The sequence below is a fragment of the Lathyrus oleraceus genome, chromosome 4 (genome assembly GCF_024323335.1).
Source record: "Lathyrus oleraceus cultivar Zhongwan6 chromosome 4, CAAS_Psat_ZW6_1.0, whole genome shotgun sequence".
Taxonomy (NCBI): domain Eukaryota; kingdom Viridiplantae; phylum Streptophyta; class Magnoliopsida; order Fabales; family Fabaceae; genus Lathyrus; species Lathyrus oleraceus.
In genome coordinates, this window is record NC_066582.1 from 405880692 (window position 1) to 405900929 (window position 20238).

General features: G+C 35.9%; 1 protein-coding gene across 3 annotated transcripts; it reads right to left on the minus strand.

Moving 5' to 3' along the window:
• Positions 1-721: 721 nt before the first annotated feature.
• On the minus strand, positions 722-14877 carry LOC127075703 (flowering time control protein FY). Of its 3 annotated transcripts, none has more exons than XM_051017164.1 (18): positions 14489-14874; positions 13157-13248; positions 12993-13061; positions 12416-12520; positions 11122-11217; positions 10944-11026; positions 10745-10816; positions 10556-10653; positions 10064-10123; positions 9916-9976; positions 9748-9835; positions 9452-9515; positions 8113-8191; positions 7845-7934; positions 6805-6890; positions 5339-5829; positions 3929-4156; positions 722-1150 (listed from the first exon to the last, which is right to left on the minus strand). In XM_051017164.1, the coding sequence occupies exons 1-18, from the start codon at positions 14727-14729 to the stop codon at positions 1082-1084; spliced, it is 2172 nt and encodes a 723-aa protein (XP_050873121.1). In that variant the 5' UTR covers positions 14730-14874; the 3' UTR covers positions 722-1081. The 3 variants fall into 3 exon arrangements, with proteins under 3 accessions (XP_050873121.1, XP_050873120.1, XP_050873122.1); XM_051017163.1 differs by having other exon boundaries at positions 13157-13254; XM_051017165.1 differs by lacking the exons at positions 722-1150; positions 3929-4156 and adding an exon at positions 4246-5166 and having other exon boundaries at positions 13157-13254; positions 14489-14877.
• Between the last annotated feature and the right edge of the window lie 5361 nt (positions 14878-20238).

Consider the following 20238-nt stretch of genomic DNA (forward strand, 5'->3'; position numbering starts at 1 on the left):
ACATATATATATATATATATATATATATATATATATATATATATATATATATATATATATATGTGTATATATATATATATACACATATATATATATATATATATATATATATATATATATATATATATATATATATATCTTGTAAATAATTTTATTTATATATATGTATTAATATAAATTAATATAATTTATAATAAATATAAATTAATAAATTAAAAAAAAAAACATTAAATATAAAAAAAACAATAATAAATAAATAAATAAATAATATGAATGTAGGCGCCACTCCTAGTGGCAACTTGCCCTACCCTTAAGGGTAGACGCCAACTAGGGTGGCACCTAGGTGCATTTTAGGGTCAAAAATGGCCATTTTTGTAATTTTTTGAAAAAATAGTGTATTTTTGAAAAAAAAAATTAAAATCTGAATATTTAAAAAAAAATTCTAAATAATAACGTGAAAAATTTTAGTGAAAAGTAAATTTTGATCGACAGATAATTACATTATGAAAATATAGGTGTCAAATATAAAAGAGGGAGTGACCGATTAAAATTTTTAAAGAAAAATAAATTTTGATTGACATAATAATATGGACAGTTTCAAAAATACGAAAATATAGAAGATGTCAGATATAAAGGAGAGGGTGACAGATTAAGTGCTACTGACTACCATTATTTTTAATCATTTTTCATGTGCCTTGTAATTAAAATTTTAAAACTTAAATGGCAGATTTAAAAATCAAATCAAGGTTGAATCTGTAACTTTATCTTCCCAGTGTCTAAATCGCCTTTCTTTTTTACAATGCTGATACAGAATCAAACAATAAAACTTAAACAATGTAAAGTATAAATTACGCCTAGATCATTATGAACCTGAACAAAAGTATAAATTACATCCAAAGGGAAAATTACAAATAATTGGCATCACAAGAAGATAATTTCTCAAGGGAAAATTACAAATAATTGGCATCACAAGAAGATAGTTTCTCGTGACCAAAATTTCAAAGCAAATTAAAAGTTTTTAAAAAGAGAGGGAAACTACACGAGCTTAAATAGCAACTATAAAGAAAGCAATTTCCTTAATTTATTGAGGCATTTGAGAGTGTGGCCCCCCTGGTTGTGCATTTGGTGGCATCCCTGGTTGATTTCCAGACTGCAGTAATGAGTAAAGACAATGAGTAAGTAAGTACCGCTCAATTTCCAACAAATCAGTCAATCATGAAACCAGAAATATGAACATGTAATTGAATAATCAGCAGAGCATTACCAATTAGGATACCATCGTGATAACACTGAGTTTGCGAGTTAGTTTTCAAAGAGTTTGGAAGGTTATATCAATACTTTGACATATATTCGATATTTTAAAGAACATGATAAGTGAGCATATAATATCAAATGTATATCAAAATATAAGTTAAAATGTTTCCTCCATTATCCTCTCTAAAAACCAAATAATAAACAAATCCTTAGGAAATCATTTGAAAGTAAACTCAAGCATCGACAAACTATGCCAAGATATGAATAATTCCCTAAAGCTGGAATAGTACTACAATCTTTTTAACGTGGGTTAGACTTTATCAAGTTTCAAAATGTCTTTGGACATTTCTTAATATTAATGTGAATGTATGAAACTTGATATTATCCAGCTGCAATAGTTACTCTCACTTTCACATCGTTAGGCCAAAGAACAAATGAATCAAGGGATTGTGGTCTTGATTTTCTCTACAACTGTCAAAGAGCATGATGATGGCTTCATTGCCTTCATTATAGTCCAAAGTATTAACACAGACAAATAAAACAACATTAGTGGTGTTTAAGGTTGAAATCAATCTACAAAGAAGTCACTATCCCAGCTAATGTAGCTTTTGAAATTTCAAGGCCTAGATGATAATGTAGCAATTTCTTTATGCCCTGCTTCGTCAGATTAAATAGAACACAGTCTAAGAATATATATCAGCAATAAAATGCTAGTATAGGGCCAGTGGCATAAACAGACCATGCATCGAGTATTTCCACATTTCTCAGAACACTTCCACCTTAAGAGAAAATAAAGTGTTTTAGCTTTGAATAACATATGCTGAATTTCTCCCATACTTTCAGACCTTTTTTTTATCAATGGTAGTCAAAACTCAAGAGTCTATGTAAATATGTGGAGTATCCCTAAACTTGAGTCCTTAGACTTAATAAACTTGTAAGTTTACCAATCTTTTTCCCACTAAGTGGGTCGGCAACATGGATCAAACGACGTCATAATATTCTATCAAATGTCATACTTCTATCCAACCCATCGATCTCGAGACCTTTCTTAATAGTTTCACTTATAGATTTTCTAAGTCTTCCTCTATCTCTTAACAATTTGACTATCATAATATTCTATCAAACAACGTCGTAATATTCTATCAAATGGCATACTTCCATCCAACTCATTAATCTCGAACCTTTCTTAATAGTTTCACTTATAGATTTTCTAAGTCTTCCTCTACCTCTAACAATTTGACTATCCTTCATTTAATCTACTCTCTTTACTAGAGAATTTGCAGCTCCTCTCTCTACATGCTCAAACCACTCAAGTCTAATTTCCATCAGCTTTTCTACCTACTTTTCTACTATAGGTGCTACCCCAACTCTATAATATTTTAATTTTTAAACATATATCGTCTAGTCTTACCACACACCCAACGCAACTCGCTTTACTTAAGACAATATTAAAGAAAAATGTAATCCTGACTTCATCCTATATTTCCACCCAAAATTAAACATATTCTTTGGAGCTTTCTTCCAGGTTTCAGAAGTGGATAGTGTTAAAAGTAAATGATAAAGGTGATATGCAGGAAGAAAATGGTGAACAATGAAATAACACAATAAGTGTAAGTTGGGCTTATTCCAAACTTCTAGAATGGTTAAAATACTATTGATCCAATGATAACAGAGTTACATAATGACAGAGGTAAAAAATACATAGATGGAATTGGAGCCTCGTGCTATATAGAGATGTTCCAAAGTAGAGATGGAACCTATTCAATCCGAGACATTGATTCATTGGATATCTAGAGTGTGACCCGACAGCGGTAACCATATTATGGCAGGTGGCCCAACAGATTTTAGATAATCTCTGATATCATCTTAGAATTTAGGTTGGGTCTAACTCAACCCTATAGAACCGGTTTGTAATGAATGCTGCCACTTAAACATTTCTTCAGACCATATCTCATCTAATGTGGGACTCTTAAATCTTAACACAAGTATGAAATAATCTGTTCCTGAAAACTGGAGTGAAGTATAAATTGTGGATGTTTTGTGCATGTTTTGATTCAAATCATCGGGTTTGTCTAAGACTCACTAGGCTGGCTGAGTTTGTGGAGTCTACCCGAGTTTGTGGAGTCTACCCGAGTTTATTGCACGGTACGTTTTCAAGCAAACTAACTAGATTTACTTACAAGGAATGGTAAACTCGTCCAATTCTCCAAGTTAACACGTAAGTTCGACAGCCATCAAATATCTAACTTTTGGTAAATTATATATTGTCTATCATAAAGTCTAACAGCCATTTATTGGCACTTTTTGACTATTTGATCACATCCAAATATTTATTCCAGGGACATAACATTAACGAAATGAAAGGGATAAGTCATGAATAAGCTTTATGAAAATGTGGGACCAAATATCAATGCACACTCCTATCTGCACAGCTGTCCCAAGCTACATCTCTTGTGAAATATTATTTATTTTTTTAAAGTGAAAATAAGTTTTTGTTGAGACTCTAAAAGTTGATGTTTAATTTCAATTGAGAAGCCAAAACATAGTTTAAGGAGAAGTATTATTTATGATGAAAGAAGAGGATCAAAACAAAAATAAGTTTTAACTTGCAAACAATTGAACTTACAAGCATAATGTGAAAATAAGCAGTTTATGAACCAACATACTATCTTACCTGGTAAGGATTATACCCTTGCATCATGGGCATTTGCCCACCTTGTGGTCTGTTAAATGGAGCACCTTGAGGATAACTGGTGTTTGATGGCCCTTGCATGTTGTTTGGGAAACCACCAAGAGGTGGCCCTCCACTTGCTGGCAAGGGACCTGAATGCATTTGATTCATGCCCACATAATGACCTTGTGGCATTGGAGGACCCATCTGATTCATTCCACCTTGCATCCCCTGAAGGACAAAAAAATATTTGTTAAATGTGCATTTGTAAATTAGTGATACCTTATCATCCACTATCAGTTAAGTTAGGGCGCATTTACTTGAGTGGTTTCCTTTTGTATTGCATTATCCCTCAAAGAATGACATGTATCGGGTGTTTCTCTTTATGGTTAAGAAAGACATGTGTCACTCTTGACTTCAATTTGTCATTTGTAACTTAATTTTTAAAAATAAGGAGTTCAGATTTTGTTTCAACAAATTATACTTCTATATATCGTTAAAGTCATAGTGAATTTAAAAGAACCTGTGCATTTTGGAAAAAAAAATAACCTATACAATTAATGGCCTACTCTCTCATTATTAAAAACATAGATCACAATTATTTGTAAAATTATATATTTCAGATTGTGCATTATACCAACTAGAAAATTGAAGTTATGTGCCATGCAAGAAGTTCAAAAAAATGTAACAGCCAGTACATAGATATGATTTAGTTTACATAAAAAAGTGTAAGAGACAGTACATTGACAGAAAATAAATACGCGTGTCTATGGAATACACAGAAATGCTTCAAAAAAAATCAGTTGAAACTATGCAATACAAGTGTAGATTACTTGCATGCATTATACACCAACCCTCTTAACAATTCAGGCATAATTACTTAAGTCCAATGCATAATGGTGTGAATTACTTGCAGCATAATTATACAACATGAGACACCAATTACAGAAAGAGATGGCTGACATTTTTCAATTGTGTAAAGAGCACGCATCTGTTCAATATGTAAGATATGTCATTCCAGTGATATTTAAAAGAAAGCCACAAGGTAAAATAAATAGCTCAACTTAGTTGGCTTAGAGCCTAAGAGAGGCCAAAAAACATTATGAGATGCAAAAATAAGGAGAAATTAAAGCATCTTAATTATTAGCAGTGGCCTAGCACATGGACGTTCTCCAACTTCCAAAAGATTTTCAGTTGCATCTATCAGATACTGTCCAAATATGCAGTATATCACGCCAATCCTGCAAAAATGATCAACCGAAACACCATATATCTAGGACCCTATAGCCCACCACCAATACAAATCACAATACTTAAACAATCTAACACATGAGATAGGAACTACTTCCAGAGAACTTTACTATGTTAATAAAGATAAAATCAGAACAAAAGAAAAGAACTTTGGACACATACCATAGGTCCTGGGATTTGCATTGGATGAGATGTAGGCACTTGTAAAGATCCTGGCATTCCATGTGGCATTTGGGGGGGAGGGCGGGGCAAATGTTGGTGAGGAACCATGGGAGAATGGGAAGGATGCTGTAGCTGTGGCATATTTGGAGGCATAGGCAAAGGACCCATCTGTTGTGATAGTGCCTGGTGCTGATGTTGTGGAATCTGCTGTGGATTCTGTTGGAATGGTTGTTGCTGATTGGGGTTAAGAAGAGAGGGATGTGGACCTGGGGGAAGAGGAGGCGCACCCATTGAACCAGGATGGGGCTGCTTCTGCTCCCCTTGAGGCCCATCAACAGAAGGAATAGACAGGGGCATTGCAACTCCAACACCTGGAATGGTACCCTCATTTCGAGTCAGCCCAGGGGCAAATGGCCCTGGAGTTGTGGGGCCTTCGGGTATTGCAAAACTACCACCCACGCGACCACCAACAGGATTTTGCTCAGGATATCCTGACAGATGAACATATTCAAACTGATGTCAAATAATTTATTAATTGTTTTTGTTCAGCATACAACAAAGGAACCTTCAAATATTACAAACTCTAGTTCAAGTTTAAAGAATAGTTTAATACTGAAAGAGTGCACTTATATGGATATGTATTGTTCATATTGGAGCATAGTATCGAGTAGCATAGATACATACTGCTACATACTTTTTCAAACAGAATGAATGGATGGGAGCTAGCTTAACTGCTACATAATGTAAAGTGAATGTACAGCTGGTAGTTATCTTAACTTTAAGGAAGCTGTAACTAAATGTATCAGATCAGCAGGTTCTGTTGACTTGGGACTCGCCTATATATTATGGGTTGTATTCTCAAACTTAAATAATCATGCCTTAAGGCTTAAGGCTTAACACTCATATTGGAGCATAGTATCGCGTAGCATAGATACATACTGCTACATACTTTTTCAAACAGAATGAATGGATGGGAGTTAGCTTAACTGCTACATAATGTAAAGTGAATATACAGCTGGTAGTTATCTTAACTTTAAGGAAGCTGTGACTAAATGTATCAGATCAGCAGGTTCTGTTGACTTGGGACTCACCTATATATTATGGGTTGTATTCTCAAACTTAAATAATCATGCCTTAAGGCTTAAGGCTTAACACTCAGTTCAATCCCCCCCCCCCTCTCTCTCTCTCTCTCTCACACACACACACACATTCTCTTTATAGTTATAGTGTTATACCATATAAGGCTAATAATCCGGAAATGTTGAACAAGGAAAGCAACCTAAACCCACTAACTATAAAGTCCAATAATTAGATGACAACAATTGACAGTAGAAGATTTAGATTTTAAACTGAAGACAGGAGGGAGGATACTGCATCATTTTCCTTGACAGTAGAAGATTTAGATTTTAAACTGAAGACAGGAGGGAGCATGCTACATCATTTTCCTTAATCAGAATAAAACATACCTGACATGCCATTGTTATATCTATCACGAGCACTGTCTCCCGGCCTGTTTCTGCACCAAAACTTCGTTGTATGATCGCTGCTACCACTGCATGAGAAAATACTAATGTCATGACATGCAACTTGAAGTTGGTTATTACTTTTTTCACATATCTATAGATTAATTAACTAGGTTACTAAGGTTGTCAAATCATGAATTGCAAGCTAGCTTTGAATTGCAAATCATCAAATCGGAAGATTCAAGGACAAAATGAAAATTACATTGAAATGTGCCATATAAAATATGCAGTGTTCAATGTATAAAATATGTATAGGAGTTGACAACTTAAACACATACACAAGTCTCAGAATACAAAATCACAAGTCACGCACCATTTCATAACTGAGAGCAATTGACTGTGAAACATGGACACAGCTGGTTTTAAGTGTCTTGAATCAGACAACGAAGTGCCAGACACCCAATTCGGGTGTTCAATTAAAAAAGTTGATCTGACACAGGTGGTTTACATTTTTAGTGGGAAGGGACACCTGTTAAAATGTTATATTGTGTCCAATTTTATAATCTCTATTCAATGGTTAGCAACTTGTTCTAGATATTTATAAATTTTCTACCTATTTATGTGTTTTTTATGACAGCCAGTATCAAACTTGGAGACTTACACCAACAAATAACTTCATGTAGGAAATGAAATTTATCGTTCCCACTGTTTAATTATTTGCTGATATGTTTGCAATAATGCATAGAGAACTTCAATTAATCATGGATTGTCAATTTTTTGTTTGCATGAAATCTTAGAATAATGAAAACAAATGAATGAATAATTGAATAGTGATTTAATAGTGTTAAAGAGCCCCACATCGGACAATATATTGTCCGATGTGAGAGTCTTTAACATACTCCTTCCATTTCTTTTCAATAAATTTTATTCACAGTCAGTTTCTTCAATAGCCATTGGCAAAAAGCATAGCAAAGCTAAGAACAGATGGAAAGAGGAAAGAAACAAGCATAGAACTATGCACTGAGCTGCGAAATTTTGTTCACCTGCAAAGAAGGTATCCAATAGGATGCCAAGCAAGATCCCACACATTATTATCATGAGCATTGCAAATTTCAATTTGTGGAGTATCATGCCTGCAAATTACATAAAAATTACCAAATAAGTTAACTAAATGTGAGGAAAAAAAATCATTTAAGCGTACCTACAAAGTACAAATACAAGTAATCAAATTTATAAATATAGCTTAATGTAGGAATAAGAACTACGAAGAAAAAAAGGAAGACTGAAATGTAAGTGAGAAAACGAATTTACCCAACAAGCCAATGGAAGATGGAACCATCATAACTCCCACTGACAAAGTACTCTTCATGGAATGGATGCCAAGCCAAAGCTAACAGAAGATTCAAGAGTCAGTCATAAAATTCATATTCCACTCATACTTGCAAGAGGATTATAGAAAATGGCAATTTTCCCTACAATACTAGCAATGTTACACTAGCCAATAACCCAACAAAACATATTGAAGTGAATCAGCAATTTAGTCACTGAAATTGTAGGGTCATTGTCAATTAATGATTTTGAAATTAATGTAGGGATATTGCAGTTTAAAAATTATGTTTCATTGTCAACTAAGCAATTTAGTCACTGAAATTGTAGGGTCATTGTCAATTAATGTATTATATCCAGATTTTGACAACCATGCACGACACAATACTCAAATAAGGGATTACAACGTGATCGAGACAAAATCGAGGCGCCACTTACAATTTTCAGATCAAGCTTTAATGAACATGTTTTTTCAAAGCAACTTAACACTGGTAGAGATAATCTCTTAACGATATTAGGCATAGTCAACCATAGATGCAATTATGCAAAGGATATAATACATTAACCTGTTAACTACTTAGTTGGTAGCTGTGTAGGGATATCCGATTGCATGGGTGTGTGTTCAAACCCCAAGACATCCCCCCACTTATTCACCTTTAAGGGCTGAAATTTTGGTCATTAGACTACTAGACCAAAAAAAATTTGTGTTCGAATTTCACAGATTCCACTGTCATCGTACAGTAGCTTTGAAGCTATGTATTGAGCTTCAACTGGACAGCACGGTACATTCTTACCCAGCGTAGTACCAAATACATAGTAAATTGATGAAAGCCATAACTTGCTAGGAAACTAATCACAAAAAAAAAACGTAATACAATTAAGATGAAGCTAGCCTTGAATTGAAATCACTCTTCCCAAATATCAATAGGAATGTCAATTCATAGTAATGCAGGTCGAATTGAAGTTTCCAGCAACTACAAGCAATAAAACTAATCAAATCCTTCAAATCTGAACTTAACCAAGCTTCAGGTAGCACTCTGTCACCAAGTATTATAGCACAAGTCCAGATTTTCAAACCTAGTCTCAGCTAAATAACATCACACATTTATAAAAATCCAAGAATATCATTCCTGTTGCAATGAATTTTTTCTCATCCACACTTAAAAAAGACATAACCGGGGTTACAGAATTACTTGTCAGGTTTTTTTCCTGTTGAGCTTATATATCTTATCTACAGTTAAATATAATATTTCTTGCAAGATATAATTTATATAAAAGAACTGTCCTGTTCTTATTCAAAGAAGAAAAAAAACATGTCACTTACTAGTAACATCCTTCCGGTGTCCACGGAATGATTCAAGCTCTTTCATTGCCCTTATGTCATAAAGCTGCAAATCCATAGTTCATGCGACAGTTAGTAACTCTGGGAGGAGAAAAAACAGCAGTACAGAAAACTGACAAGGTGAGATTAATTGGTAGTAAAATCCAACTTAATTTCTATAAGGTTAGATAATAATCCAAAAAAAAGGCAGACACAAATGTCAAAGAACAGGACAGAGAGTGTGAATGATGAGCGAAAAACTGAAGGTGGCAGTATGGAAAGATGACACAGTTACCAACCTTTATTATTTGATCTTTAGAAGCCGTTAACACCCAGTTTCCATTTTGATTCCATTTCACACAAAGCACGGTGTTTTTGTGGCCATGACTGCAAGATATAAATATGAATATGAATATATAAACACAACATACTACACAGTAGACATCGGATCTTAAGTTAACGCTTACAATGAGCAAAGCTCTTTCCCACTTTTAGCATCCCAAAGTTTCACAAGATTGTCTTTCCCACCTGCCTCGTGAAAATCTCATAAGATAATTATTCACATTATTGAATCTCACAACCACAATAAATTTGATAAACAAATATTTAAAACACCTGATACTAATAGAGATTTTGTTGGATGCCAGTCAACACTCTTCACATCCCAACCATGGCCTGGCTGAGTTCAAATGCCACAACAATAACTCTAAGGTTAGTTCATAAAACTGGGGAAACTAAAATATAAACAAAGTGTAGATATTCAAGGATTTCAAAAAATTATATTTATGAACTAATTTTACAAGAAATTAGAGTAGTTGTATCAAATTGATTGGCTTTAAAGTAAAAGTTAAAGTATGAAATTCAAGAGGAATAATCATGGAAAATAGAAATATGTAAAAACTTTTGCACAAAAATCTAACTATTTACAAGAGACAAGTAATAATAATAATAATAATAATAATAATAATAATAATAATAATAATAATAATAATAATAATAATAATAAGCTGAACAGATAAGAGACGGGAAACCCTTCCCCCCATCTGGTCTGTACAGATTAGAGACAGAAAATCCATTCTCATATCTGGTCCATTCAAAGCACATTACCGGTTAATGAACACTCTTCTTGACAGCGTGCAAAATCCCAAACTTTAACTGTGGTATCATCAGAACACGAACAGAACTTCAAATCTGTCCTACAGAAACTGTTTATGAAAGAATTACAGCACCTTTCCTCCACACAATGCTATAAAATTTATTTTAATAGATAATATTTTAAAATATAAAAAAATCTACCTTAAGTCACGGACTGATTCTTTATGAGCAGATTTGTTGGCTTTAACATTGTTCATGTTGTTCTGCCAATACCTAGAAAGTTGACCCACAAATATAAATATTTATAATTAGATTTGTGCCTTTAAACACAAAATCTAATTCAATATATGCAATATGAAGCTTCTAAAAAACGACATGGTATATGAAATTGAATATTTACTTTATTGCTCCTCCATCATCACCAGAGACCATCCAGTTGTCATTGTGACTCCAGACCATGGATCTGATTGCTTGATCATGAGCCTGCGCAGGTTTCGAATTCAAACTTTGGCTTCTTACACTCTTTAGTTACTGAAGACTATGGTAGTAACATCAAAACAATAATTAAAGTTATGTACCTGAAGTATCATTTCAAAATTAAAAGACTGCCCATTCCAAAGAGTAAATTCTCCGGTCTGTGAGCCAGTAATGAGACGCCGACCTGTAGGAGTCCACTTTTTTGAAATATAAATAGTGGGATAGCATCACAAAGTCAGTAAAATGCAATTTAGTGGCACATTGAATAAATTTGCAATAAATAACTACCATTTTCCTAAACTAACTGAAGACATTATAGAAACACATGGTCCTGCAACTCAATATAATATGCCACATAGGATTTTGTACAAAGATCTTAAAATAACAAGATCCAATAAAACAACACAACCATACATTTGATAATATGTTGTATAAAGCTGTCAAATAATTTGCTAAACAAAGCAGACAGGTTCCATTTAACTTATTATCAATAAGACAGATTCCCTTTGTTAGGTAAACAAATTTTAATTTGATAAGTAAACAAATTTTATATAAGAAGAGTACAAGACAGTCCAAGAACTGAACTGAGAGGCGAAGTGCCGTTGGTATTAACTATTCGAATAGAACATGACCCGCATAGTAGATGTTTACTAAGTGAGAGACACTAACCAAAAAAAAATACCATCAATTCAATCCTAGAATCGTGAACACAAGTAATTGTATGGTTGGTTTGGTTCAGCAAATTTCAGAAGAACATTCACATGAACCAATCTCCAAAGATGAATTCTTTCTCATGATGTAGTAGAAGGGTGTGCATTTTGCACACAAAAATTGCATGCACACCAGTTTTCACAGCATGGAATTATAGACTTGTACGTTTGGTTTTCAAGGGACAATGTAAACTGATTGACCAAATGTGTCATTCTCTAAAACTAATAGAACTACGTGAAATAACTCAAATCTAATAAGACTCAAAATGAGAAGTTCAACGTGCCTGACAAGAAAATACCAAATTGAAGTAAGTTGTCATAACAAATGCATTTTTGGAGATCATGTTGTTTCAATAAATCTAAGTTAGGAAATAAGAAAACAAGTCAAATGAATATCTATTTTTTTACGTGCTAAACAATCGGCATCAGATTTTTGGTCTACACAACAACAACAACCAATCCTTGTCCCACTAAGTAGGGTCGGCTACACGGACCAAGTTTTGTCATAATGTTTCTATCCAAGCATAATAAGATCAAATCAAATACAGAACACCGTCTGCTTAGAAGTGTTTGAACAAATCAAGAAGAAAAAATACAGCTGGTATATTTCTAACTAATTATCACAAAATATAAGTCAATCACATGTTCACAACCTTTGATATAACATTATAACTAAGTAACTTACAAGAACACGATTGATAGGACAACGATTTTTATTTAGAGAGGTATGAACAAATTTAGCAGCAAAGCTTGTGGACGGATTGTCTGAATAGCCAGCTGCTGGCAACATCTGCATGAAAAATAGCACAAGGTTATAATATAAAGAAAAGGTTGACCATTACAACAAAAATTTATCAAAAAATTACCAAGCTGTGTTTGTGAAAGAAAGGAATATTACACTTTCAAATTTAAACTTAAAGATACAATGTAAAAAAATCATTCATGTATCAGTTACCGAAGTGCTTGAACTTTTGGGACAGTTGATTCTTAACATAGTATCGGAGCCTCATTGACTAACAGTATACTGCTCAACCTTTGCCACCCCGTTCTTTAGAAAAGTTAAATTTCAGTGAAAGGTAGGTGGGTCATTGCATTATCCACCTCTCAAGCCCGAGGGACACTTGCATGAGATGGCGTGTTAAAGATATAATATAAAAATCATTCATGACTACTCATTTTCATGCTTTAAGTTTTGGGCAGTTGGCTCATGACCATGACGCTTTCTAAATAGAAAACACAGCATAAAAAAGAAGCTCACTCACATCAATTGCTGCTGCTGGCGTAGACTGCAGTACTGTCCTATCTCTTGAATCACGCTGCGACATACGTATCTGAAAGAAGATTTAGATTACCCATGAATTTCCAAGGAGGAATACACAGAGATTTCCAACTTAACTGTGGTTTATGATTAAAGCATAATCATTACTTGCATATAGCGCACAACTGTACTTGTATAATCAACTGCTTTCCTCTGAGTGAGCTTTCTCATTCTTTTTGCACCATGGATATCATTATGAACTGTAACTAAAAACGTTTGCTATTTAATTACAACAACAATAGTTGAAATACCCCAAACTAAAAAATTCAACAAATTTAGCTAAGCTTATAGACAATGAAGAAGATATATAAATATTAATGCCTTGAACTAAATGTGAGGGTAGAGACATTTTTCTTGCATCTCAAGATTCATCTCATACATGATGCAGTAGAGGATAGATTTGTTGTGAATTAAAAGAATTAATGAAAGGGAAAGAGTAGCAAAATCAAATTGTGGTATCCTCCCAAAGAGAGGATATAAATACGACTTCAGAAGCAAAAGTTCAACAAATTAGCACGTAATGTCCATTCAACTCAATGCCATAGGAAAAAAATCTTCATAACCATATATGAAAAAGACTATACAAAAACATGTACTATTTTATCCAAAGAAAACAAAGTTGATAAGCATGACTCCTACCAAAACATAAACAATAATTATGGCAAACATTTAACAAACTGCGCTATCAGCAGGTCCCAATGGGCTTTAAAAGTTAAAACCTCTCACTCTTAGTGGTCATCTTCACCCGCAACTAAACCATCTAGGGCCAGTTTAAACTATCTTTTTTTCCGGTTTTTCCCCCAACACCCTTTCGTTTCTTATCTTATCTTTCCCTACAATTTCACCTCAACATTCTCGTCACAGAAATATTAGTATTTTGCTCTTGTCACTAATCCACTCTTGAACAGTTCACTTACACCATAGAGCATCAACGGTCATATATTCCTGTGTTTTGATAAGCAACTTGTTATCATTATCACAAACTACACCTAAAGTATTTCTCTAGTTCAATCACCCAATTTTAATCATAAGCACAGTAACACCCCCTTCGTCGCCCCATCATTCTGCAAGTTATATCCATCATACCTAAAAACCTCCTGCTTGCGGGAAACCATTACCCAAAGCAAAGCTCGACTCTAAAATGTTGAGGACTCAAAAACTTACTGAACTTGCATCTCATTTACTCCATCTGCCTTACTAACAATTAACTGGAAACCACTCAATTGCAAACTTTTTGAGCACAAATCAAGTTAATAATAAATTTACTACTTCACTCCAGTCATCAACTAGGGCAATGTCATCAGAAAAAAAAATCACGAAATCTAACACTGATCTTAGAGGTATGAAGTGCGCGCATTATTAAAACAATCAAAATTTCTTCTAAAATAATAAATAAATATCAAATGATAATAAATCACACATGAGAAGAAGAAATCGAACCATCGTAATGAGGAGGAGGACCTGGGGGGCCTCCAGGTCCTGGATGGTGAAACTCCGGGGCGATGTTAGTGGAAGAAGCGGAAGGTTGCCGCATCATAGGTGGAGGCTGCTGAGGCATCGGCGGAGGAGGTCCACGGTGGAATTCCATACCTGGCTGCGGATGGTGAAAATGCTGCTGTTGCTGCTGTTGTTGTTGATACGGGTGCTGGTGCTGAGGGTTATGAGGGTCATTGTACATCATTGCAACTTTATGAGGTGAAGGAAGAATGAGGAATTGGAATTGCAGAGAAGAGGGAAAAAAACCCTAAACCCCAAATTCTGGTCCGGAGTGAAGCAGAACGATGAAAGGGGAGCGGGAAGCAAAGAGTGAGAGGAAAAAAGTAATGCACAACAAACGACGACGTTTTAACCTGTGGAATAAATGAGAGTAATTTTTCTTAAACGTGAGAGAAGTTTTTCTTAATCGTGAGAGTAACTTTCGAATTTTTTATTAAAATATTTCAGATTTTGAAAAAAAACTTCCAAAATAACTTTAATTTAAAAAAAATCTCAATTTATCCCAATTTTAAGAGGAGGTGTCAATTCAATTTACGTCTCCTCTTAAACTTAAAGAGGAGACGTCAATTGAATTGGATAGGGCACATGGTGTTGTCAATCCAATTTGCGTTCATGTGTAAAGGTTAAAGGGAGACGCCAATTGGATTGGCACCTCTGTGTGTTTTGTAATTTTTTTTCAAAAATAGTCTACGTGATACATAAAGTCGAAATCAGACCAATTCATATTAATATTAATTCCCGTTTACATAAAAAAAAAGACTAATGTTGATGACCGAGATCACCTAACCGACCTCCGGTCCCACATCCCCTAATTACCTGAACTCGTGACCATAACCCACGTTGATGATTCACCCCAGGTGTTTGAGCATCTGAGGGCCCAAGAACATCACTATCAACTGCAGGAGATTGCCTGTTGAGATAGTCAGACAAATCAATGTAGTCTTATGTATGCATCGAAGGTGTACCGTCATAACTGAGTTCATGACCCATGTCAGAGTAGTTTGACTTGTTGGTGGGCGACCAGAACGATTGAAGGGAGACATTAGTGTGAATGATGCGTCGAGAAAAGGTTGGAAAGATTGTTGTGGTGTTTGGTAGAGATGGGGTTATTTAAGATTTCGGTTTTGAGATGTTTAGGCTTCTTGACTATGGTATGAGGAGAGACGGTTGGTGCTAAATGATCGTTGAGTGTTTTGGCTAAGGCGACTTTGGTGGGGTGATGTGTTGGATGCGAAGTGATGTTGGGTCTCTGGTTGATGATCTAGTTGTTGGTGGTGGTACAGGGTATGCTCTTGGTATTGTGGTTAAGTGTATGGCATGTTAGGGTTGTATGTTTGTGTGTTTGTGGAACGGAAAGTTTGACGGGTATGGGGTTGTGTGTAGTCGGTCTGACAATGTTGTTGGGGGTTAGATGTTGAGGCGTCTGGTGTGTAAGTTGTCTGGCGTGGGTCGTATAGGTACATATCCTCAACGATGAACTCAAAACCAACCGATTTGTACCAAGCCATATAAGTACGACTTGGTTTTTCTTCAGTTGACATCACAACGTCAGTTAAGACATGGTCATGGTGGTGCTTCCATTTGCGACACTCAGATCTAGCGAAACTTTGTCATGGGTTGAAGTTCCATTGGTCGTTAACTTTGCGTAGATGTCATTCTCCTAGGTTTGTTGGGGGATATGGGATGTGTTGAAGCATACTGTAACACCCCGATAAAAATAAGATAATTATTTAATTTAAGTTAATATTATATTTATTAATTTAATTAAATAATTGGAATTATTGGATTATTATCATTATTATTATTGGAATAATAATTATTGGAAAATATATATAAGTTGGAAATAAGAAAAAGAGTCCCATTTGGTAAAGAAAGGGTTTCACGTGAAAAGCAGAGAAGCGGCTGAAAAGAGGAAAAGGGCAAAGAGACAGAGCAAGAGGAAGAAGGTTGGAGAAGAGAAAAGCTTGAAGCTTAAAGATTCGCCGGATTAACTCAGGTAAGGGGGGTTTATCGTCGTTTAATGGCTATTATGGGTTAACATGTAATGGGTAGTGATGAACCGTTGATTTGACCCTAATTGGGATGTTGAATGCTGAAAAATTGTGTTGGATAAGTTGTGTTAAAACTGAAATTGAATCTGTAATTGGATGGGTAGTGATTTTCCGAAAACGTAGCTTCTTACGGAATTGGAATCGGAGGTCCGGAAGTCCTCCAACGGCGGAAAATGCGGAGAATTCTACATTCTGCTTCGTGTTAGCGCAGGAACAGCTTTCTGTCTTGCGTTAACCGGTTAACCCAGGGTGTTAACCGGTTAACATTGTTATGAATTGTGAAAAATTGTTGTTTTGTCTGCGTTAACCGGTTAACCCAGGGTGTTAACCGGTTAACACTGTTGTGATTTCTGAGAAATTGTTGTTCTGTCTGCGTTAACCGGTTAACCCAGGGCGTTAACCGGTTAACACTGTTAAAATTGGCCAGGAAGCGTGTTCTGTCCTGCGTTAACCGGTTAACCCAGGGCGTTAACCGGTTAACACTGTTGGAAATTGGAAAAATTGATATTTTAATGTTGTGAACATAATTGGTGATTGGCCTATATCGGTGTGTGATATAGTAGGGATTATTTCCCGTTGTTTTGAGTAGGATAGGTATTAGTAGAGTGTGCTAATACTGTGACTGAATTATTTGGCATGACATAATATGATTATGTGATAAATATGCTGATGATGTGTGAAAATATGCATAATGTTGTGAATGTATATATTATGTATGTAATTGTGGATGGACTGTTTTATGGCTTAGAGTGTGAGCATATGTCCATTGTGGATTGTTGTTGATGTTGCATGCTAGGTGATTTGGCATAGCATAATGTGGCCTTTATGGTGGTAGCTAATTCCCATGGTGAGGAATTAGTGATGTTAGTCATTTTGGACTGTTGTTGATGTTTGTATGCTAGGTGATTAGCGTGCATAGCATGGCCCTTGGGGTGGTAGCTAATTCCCATGGTGAGGAATTAGTGATGTGAGTCACTAGGTCTCAAATGAGTGGGACTAGTGAGCTTGGTAGCCGTACCTGGATTTGGTCGGTGAAGTTGAACTATATGTTCACGAATAGTCGGTACCGCATGCATGGAGTCTTATTGCATAATGTATGTATGGCGTATAATATGAATGGATGTATTCCAATATTATACGTGTGTTTTGTGTTGGTGTTGAGTATGAATTGAGATTATACGTGTGCCTTATGTTGGTGTTGAGTATGATGTTTGAGTTGATGTGCCGTTACTGAATGTGTGTTATGATTAGGGTGATGAAATGTGTTAAATTACTTAACATTGCATGATATTTTATAATGCTTATTATATCGATTGAGGAACTCACCCTTACAACTATTTTTCAGGTAACGAGCAGTGATTGAGTAGGAGCTAGTGCTTGGAGTCTAGTGTAGTTCCTTAGTGGGTCATGCTCTGGTAGATGTAACATCGGGATGGGATGTTTTAAATGTTTTATTGTTGGTTGTGAACCAGTTTACATGTAATATGCTACATGTTTTGCATGATTGATTTAATCTCTATCCGCTGCGTATTGTGCAAATGCTTTATGTTTTGAATTAATAAAAGAGCATGACAGTTATCATGGTGTATGGTGTGAAGTAATTGTGTGACACCCTTAATTGCATATTTACTCTGATTGATATATGTTGTTATTTTAATTAAACTTTTGGGGTATTTTAGAAGGGTGTTACATTAGTGGTATCAGAGCATAGTCGGTCGAGTCGAGTCGTAATTATTCTGTTTCCCTGTACGTGATAGGTGTTGTGTAACCCTATTAGTACTTATTGTTTTAGCTTGTTGGGTTTTCAGAATAGAGATGGCTGGAAGAGGTAGAGATGATGTTGCGATTGCTGAGGCTCTGAGTATGCTAGCTGGAGTACTTGGAGGGAATCCGAATGTTGTGGGAATGGGAGCTGCTCGTCAACTGAGTGAGTTCCAGAAGAACAATCCTCCAATGTTCAAGGGAGCATACGATCCAGATGGTGCTCAGAAGTGGTTGAAGGAGATCGAGAGGATCTTCCGAGTGACTGAGTGTGTCGATAACCAGAAGGTCAGGTTCGGTACGCATATGCTGTCAGAGGAAGCAGATGATTGGTGGGTTGCTGCCCGCACTGAGTTGGAAGCTGCTGGGAATGCTGAGATCACTTGGACGGTGTTCAGAGAGAGATTCCTGAGGAAGTACTTTCCAGAGGATGTCAGAGGAAAGAAAGAGATAGAGTTCTTGGAATTGAAGCAGGGCAATCGGTCTGTTACTGAGTATGTTGCTAAGTTCACAGAGTTGTCGAAGTATTACACTCCCTATGATGAGGCCACTGGGGAATTTTCAAAATGTGTGAAGTTTGAGAACGGGTTACGTCCCGAGATCAAGCAGGCTATTGGGTATCAGCGGATTAGAGTGTTTTCCGATTTGGTTGACTGTTGCAGGATTTTTGAACAGGATACCAAGGCCAGAGCGGAGAGCTATCAGCAGAGGGTTGATAGGAAAGGCAAGAATCAGAATGATCGTGGGAAACCGTATGCAGCTGGCAAAGGTTTCCAGAGACAGAGTGGGATGAAGAGACCTAGTGGGGGAGACTCCAGTGCCCCTGCTAAGTGTTACAGATGTGGTCAGGCTGGACATCGTATCCATGAGTGTACCAGTAATGAGAAGAAGTGTTTCAAGTGTGGAAAAGGTGGTCACTTGGCTGCAGAGTGCCGGTTGAAGACTGTGACTTGTTTCAACTGTGGAGAGGTGGGTCATATCAGTCCACAGTGTCCTAAGCCGAAGAAAGAGAACCAGTCGGGAGGCAAGGTCTTTGCTTTATCGGGTTCTGAGACTTATGCAGATGATCGTTTGATCCGAGGTACGTGTTATATTAATGGCTTTCCTCTTGTAGCTATTATTGACACAGGTGCGACTCATTCCTTTATATCTTTGGATTGTGCTGTGAAACTTAAATTAGAGATATCTAAGATGCATGGTAGTATGGTGATTGATACTCCTGCGAAGGGTTCAGTGACTACTACTTCAGTTTGTTTAAATTGTCCTTTGAGTATTTTTGGTAGAGACTTTGGGATGGACCTAGTGTGTCTTCCACTTGTGCAGATTGATGTTATTCTGGGTATGAACTGGTTGGTGTTTAACCGAGTTTATATCAACTGTTTTGATAAGACTGTGATCTTTCCCGAGATTGAGGAAGGAAAGAGTTTGTTTCTATCAGCAAGGCAGGTGAATGAGGCAGTAGCAGATGGGGCAGAGTTGTTTATGCTGTTAGCGACTTTGGAAGTTAAAGATAGACTGATGATTTGCGATCTGGCCGTGGTGTGTGATTTTCCTGATGTGTTTCCTGAAGAAGTGAATGAATTACCGCCAGAGCGTGAAGTTGAGTTCTCGATTGATTTGGTACCTGGTACTAGGCCGACATCGATGGCTCCGTACCGTATGTCTGCTGTTGAGCTAACTGAATTGAAGAGTCAGTTGGAAGATCTGTTGGATAAGAAATTTATTCGTCCGAGTGTGTCACCGTGGGGTGCACTAGTGTTATTGGTTAAGAAGAAAGAAGGTACTATGAGGTTGTGTGTGGACTACAGGCAACTGAATAAAGTGACGATCAAGAATCGGTATCCTTTGCCTAGGATTGATGATTTGATGGATCAGTTGGTT

Bases quoted from the DNA above. Each gene is read 5' to 3' on its own strand.
- LOC127075703 (XM_051017163.1), bottom strand. From the start codon at position 14,729: ATGATGTACAATGACCCTCATAACCCTCAGCACCAGCACCCGTATCAA. The intron at 5,830-6,804 runs GTATGTTTTATT...TTCATCTGTCAG, and splicing joins ATATAACAATGGCATGTCAG to GATATCCTGAGCAAAATCCT. The intron at 1,151-3,928 runs GTAAGATAGTAT...TCATTACTGCAG, and splicing joins AAGGGTATAATCCTTACCAG to TCTGGAAATCAACCAGGGAT.